Genomic DNA, 6,000 nt, shown 5'->3' with positions numbered 1-6,000 from the left:
AAGCCCCCAACGTTGGACTCACTCCTGACTTTCATTTCTACTTTACTTCCAATCCATTATAAATCTCATTGGCTCTGCCTTCAAATTCCATTTAGAGTCCAGTTATTTCTTCCCACCTCTAGTTGCTTCCTCCCTGATCTAAATGACGGTCATCTATCACATGGGTCATTAGAATGGCCTCCACTCGCCTCTTCTAAAACAGTCCTTGTTATCCAGTTTTTTCTCAAGACAGCAGTCAATGGATTCTAATGCCATCCTTGCTGATCACATCTCTCCCTCCACTCCAAAGGTTTGCTCACTCACGTGGGACAAATCAGAGTTCTTACCATGTCCTAAGAGGCCACTTGGTTCTATCATCTCCTATTACTCTTCCTCCTGGCCCAATCCTCTCTCTGGCCCCTGGAATCCCTGCTCTTTCTTGGGCATCCTACTGTTTATTCTCCCTCCTCTGGGGTTTTGCATGCAGCCTTCACTCTCCCAGCGATACTCTTCCCCATGAAACCAGGGCTAGCTTGCTCATCATCTTTAAATCTTTCCCTAAAGGTCACCATGTAGGGAGGCTTTCCCTGACCACCCCATTTAAAACTGCAGCCACCACTCCTCTCCCCAGTACACTATACTACACACACACACACACACACACACACACACGCCTTCCTGGCACTGCTTAGCCCCTTTCCTGTCTTATTTTTCTCCATAGTACAAATCACCTTCTAACACACTCAATAAGGTATTTCATTTGTCTAACTCCCCAAGTAGAATGTTTGCTCCAAAAAAGTAAGGATTTTTATTTCTTTCATTCATTGCAGTGTCCCCAGAGCCTAGACCATGCCTGGTACCTATAAATATTTGATAAACATTTGTTGAAGAAACATGATTGATAAAGAGGAAAATTCCACAGTATTGGTGGTTGTCTAGGGAAATATACTTTCAGATGTGGCCAGTCAGAGTGTGAATTGGAATTACCTCTTTAGAGGGCAGTTTGGCAAGATCCAGGCTTCCCTGGTGGCTCAGATGGTAAAGCGTCAGTCTGCAATGCAGGAGACCCGGGTTTGATCCCCGGGGTGGGAAGGTGCCTTGGAAAAGGAAATGGCAGCCCACTCCAGTACTCTTGCCTAGAAAATCCCATGGACAGAGGAGCCTGGTAGGCTACAGTCCATGGGATTGCAAAGAGTCAGACATGACTGAGCGACTTCACTTCACTTTTTGGCAAGATCCATGAAAAATTAATAAGGCATCTTACCTGTGACCTAGAAATTCAACTGCCAAATATTTATTCAAGAGATATACATGTCCAAACACATAGTTCAAGGATATTTACTGCAGCATTATTTTAATAACAAAAGGCTGTAATGAACTTGCTATTCATCCATTGGCATCTGGTTAAAGAAACATAAGGGCATCAACTACATAAATGCAACTGTTAAAGATCATAGAGAAGTTCTTCATGTGCTGGTGGGACAGTCTCCGTTGTAAACTGAGTGAAAAAAGCCAGGGACAGAAATATGTGGAGTATGGCACTGAGTATAAAGGGAAAACGCTATGGGTACCTATACTTACACGTTTGCATAAGCATTAAGTGTGTGTGTGTGTGTGTGTGTGTGTGTGTGTTAAAATCTGGAAAATAGTAAAAAATTCAGTCGCAGCCGACTCTTTGGGACCCCATGGACTGTAGCCCCCCAGGCCCCCCTGTCCATGGGATTTCCCGGCAAGAATCCTGGATGGGTTGCCATTTCTTCCTCCAGGGGATCTTCCTAACTCAGGAATCCAACCTGCCTCTCCAGCCTCTCCTGCACTGGCAGGCGGATTCTTTACCACTGAGCCACTGGGGAAGCCAAAAAGCTAATGACAGAGGTTGGCTTTTTTTGAGAAAATTATTCAAGGGCTGGGAGACTTGAAAACAATTTTTTAAAATTCGTTGTGAACGTAGTACTTAAAAAGCTCACTTCTATAATGCATGAATCCATTTTTGCTACCTTTTACCCTGTGTGGCGCTAACACGCTAAAAATATGCCCTAATCTCTGCTTTGAAGGCAAGGGGTGGGGGTGGGAAGGAGGACCTTTTATTTCCTCGGGGAGTGAAGCCAATAAAACGTATGAATAGATCCAGCCCAACCTCGTGCTCTGTGTCTCGGGGGCGGGCTCCTCCTTCCCCCAGCCCCATCCCCAGCTGCGCCCTCGGATTCTGCCATCTGGCGGCTGGAGTCCCGGCTTCCTCCTTAGAGGGCAGCAGCGGAGCGTCTCGGGGACGCATGCGCCCCAATTTGCGCCCGGGGAATTAAAGAGCGAGAAGAAAAGCCCCACTGAAACGCGCGCCCCAAACAAAACCCAAGTGGAAGAAAGCGCGCGGCTCCGCAGCTCCGGGGCAGTGCAGGCGCCTCCCGCCTCGCCCGCGTCGCCGGCCGCGGCGGGATGCGCACGGACCGGCCCGCGACGCCCCGGCCGCCACTGTCCCCGCACCTGGACGCCGGTCGGGTGGCCGCGCCCCAGCCGCGCTCGCTCGCCGCCGCGGCTCCCCCCGAGTCGCCCGGCGCCGGCGGGGCACCTCGCTCTCCATGGGGCTGAGAGACTGGCTGAGGACCGCGTGCTGCTGCTGCCCCTGCAAGTGCCTGGAGGAGCCCGCCGTGCCGGAGAAGGAGCCTCTGGTCAGGTGGGTGCGCGCGCCCCGGCCGTAATCTGGGGCTCCCTGGCCGCCGCCGGGCACCACGGACTCGGGGTACCCGTGTGCTCCTCTGAGCTGGGGAAGTGCGTTTGTTTTAAGCTCACACGGGGGCACAGACTAAGCCCCTTGGTTCCTTGAAGAAGATCCTGCTCCTTGGGGGTTGTTCCTTGGGTAAAGTTTTTGCCAGAATGCACAAATCCTTGGAGGCGCCTGAGACCCAAGAAGATGCGTGTGAGAAACAGCAAGAGCTCGGGTGCAGTTTCCCGGGCAGAGAACTACCGGAGAGAAGTTTGCACAGGGGTACTATTAAATACAACTGTGATTGTCTGTTTCATAGGCATATTTCAGTGAAATGGGCGACTGTGAATTTCTTTCACACAGGAAAAAAGTTGGATACCTTATCATTCAATTTTATTAGGAAGAGAAGACATTTACAATGACGGAGAGCAAGGAAATATTTTTCACATTTAAAAAAGTACATATTTTTCTCAAGGGACAGTGGAACGTTGATTCATGACAGCTTAAGCTATTAAGTGTGAGGAAATTAATGCACGTTAGCAATGTGCTAAGTGCCTTTGTGAAGGAACCATACAACATGGCTTTGTTCAGGGCTGTGATTATAAGCAGTTATTTTATATCTTGACTGCTGAAATCAAGGTTTCATTTCGGCATGACTTGGGGGTAGGTAGGGTAGAAACAAAAGATTTAAAATGAAATTAGGAAATAGTAGATGAGGCAAAATTCTAGGGTATTCTAGGCAAAAACATGGAAGCTAGTGTTTCTTATGAAATATGCAACTAATAGGATAAAGCTTTCACAACTTTTTAAAAACACGATTTACCTTTTCTTACTCTATCAAGTCCAAACACTCCCCTTGACTTTTGAGATCTTACATAACCCCTTCCCTCCTGTCCACTCCTGTTTTCCGGTATATTACACACTGTGCACTCTTTGATTTAATCAGACAGGCATCCTTACTGCTCTAGGAACAATCTAAGCTTCTTATTCCCTCCAAGCTTGTTTCAAGTGGTGACCTTTATTCTTCCTGCCCCTTCTTAAATGCTTGTTTTCAAGTCTCCCTCAGTCAGTCAGTCTTCTTTGATTTTTTCGTTCTTATTCATCTTTCTCTCCTTGCTAGGGTTTAGAACTTGCTATCTGCTCCTCATGGTTTAGTGAGCACATATATATGTAAACACGTATGTCCTGTTTGTTTTCTGTGTATAATATACACACCATACACAATGTTTTTGTTTGCTCCTGCAATGGTGTTCCCACTTCGATTATTAGATTGTTGTGGGCAGGGAGAAACCCAATAATCTACCCCTAGTCTTCAAATAGTGGATCGCAATCTGGAATTTCAGGCTTGGATTATACCCTCAATTTGTCAGTATTCATAGTAACATGAAATAACAGCCTTCAGCTTGGTCTCATTCTCAGAGCCTTGGGTCTTTCCAATATTCTGTTGGGAATTGCTATTTAAGATAATAGTTTTGGTTGTTTTAAAAAATCTCAACCCTCTCCTGCCTTGGTTTACATTGTAAGTCAGCGAATTTGCAAGTAATTTTAAGACTTTAGAGTCAGTTGGGGCAGAATAGCATAGTGCTCGTGAGCCAGATTGCCTGGGGTTAAATTCCAGCCTGGGTGACCTGGCACAAGTTATGAAACTTTTTGTGCTTTAATTTCCTCATCTGTAAAATGGGAATCGTAATAGTATGTACCTCAGAGGGATGCAGTGTACAAATACCTGCATGTTCTTTCCTGCCCAAGTCATTAGAAGGTCTAGATTGAAATCTTTTTTAAATGTGAAATTCAGTGCTTTTTAATACATTCACAGAGCTGTGCAGTCATCAATACTCTTAACTCCAGACATTTTTCATCACTCCAAAAAGAAGCACTATACTCATTGGCAGTCACTTGCTGCCTTCCCTTCCCTGCCCACTCCCTGCCATCCCCCAGGCCCACAGTCAACCACTAATCTACTTTTTGTCTTTAGAGATTTACTTCTTCTGGACATTTTGTATAAACGGAATCCTTCAATATGTGGCCTTTTGCATCTGACTTTCACTTAGCATAATGTTCTCAAGTTTCATCTATGTTGTAGGTTTATCAGCACTTAACTCTTTTTTCTTTGGATAATATTCCAGTGTATAGATGTTTTACATTTTATTTATCAATTGATAGATATTTGGGTGATTTCCACTTTTTGGCTTTTAAAATAATGATTCTGTGAACATTAGTGTACAAATTTCTGTGTGGACATATGTTTTGATTCTCTTGGGTATATACCTAGAAGTGGAATTGCTAGGTCACATAGTAAATTGTACATTTTAACTTTCTGAGTTGCTGCCAGGTTGTTTTCCAAAGTGACTGGTTTGAAATCTTGACGTGGTGAAGTCATATGGCCAGATGGTCTTAATTTTTATTTTATTAAGAACTTCATTCTTCATGTCATTTTTCTTCATTTATAAAAAAAGATTTTATACAGACATTGCCTGCCCTCAACTGAATCCTTTATTCCATCATAAAACAGTGGTTAACAAGTAACAAGAACAAGTGAAGTCACTCAGTCGTGTCCAACTCTTTGCGAGTCTGTGGACTGTAGCCCACCAGGCTCCTCTGTCCATGGGATTCTCCAGGCAAGAATACTGGAGTGAGTTGCCATTTCCTTCTCCAGGGGATCTTCCCGACCCAGGGATCAAACCCAGGTCTCCTGCATTGCAGGCAGACGCTTTAACCTCTGAGCCACCAGGGAAGCCCAGAACAGTGGTTATCAAGCTTTATTTCATCCCCCAAGGCAATAGTGCTGGAAGAGATATGGTCGAAAGGAAGACGTTTGTCATTTGTGTGCGTGGTCATCTGCAGTCCTTTTCCAAAACAGACCAGGGAACCTCATTAGTTCAGCAAAACTAGTTTTTAATCTCAGCTCCTATGCCAACCTGACATTGCCACTTGTGGTTTTTAGGAAATATTTATTGATTTATTTGGCTGTGTTGAGTCTTAGTTGTGGCACACAGACTTGGGAATTGTGGCAGTGCATGGGTTTTGCTGCCCTGCAGCATGTGGGATTCCAGTTCCCTGACCAGGAACCCAACTGGTGTCTCCCACATTACAAGGCAAATTTTTAACCACTGGACCATCAGGAAAGTCCCTGTGTTTTTGATCTTGCCTTGTTTGCTTTTTCTGGAATTTTGTACCTAAAGGGAATGGCTGTCAGTTGTCTGGCTTGCATGTATATTTTCCCATGAGTTCTTTCTTTGCCCTTTCTCTCGAAGTATGCTGGGGCCTCCCCTGACAATAAATTCATCCCCATGTTGCTGTTTTCTTTAGCTGGCATCTTC

At 45.2% G+C, this 6,000-nt stretch overlaps 1 protein-coding gene across 1 annotated transcript in view; it reads left to right on the top strand.

Moving 5' to 3' along the window:
• Positions 1-2,555: 2,555 nt before the first annotated feature.
• Positions 2,556-6,000, top strand: part of MREG (melanoregulin) — a 67,884-nt gene continuing 64,439 nt past the window's right edge. The window contains exon 1 of the mRNA XM_052636003.1: positions 2,556-2,650. Within this exon, the coding sequence (XP_052491963.1) occupies positions 2,556-2,650 (95 nt within the window). The remainder of the gene's footprint in view (positions 2,651-6,000) is intronic.

Source organism: Budorcas taxicolor, chromosome 2 (genome assembly GCF_023091745.1).
Source record: "Budorcas taxicolor isolate Tak-1 chromosome 2, Takin1.1, whole genome shotgun sequence".
In the NCBI taxonomy this organism is placed as follows: Eukaryota; Metazoa; Chordata; class Mammalia; order Artiodactyla; family Bovidae; genus Budorcas; species Budorcas taxicolor.
This window is presented reverse-complemented; position numbering and strand designations above follow the sequence as displayed.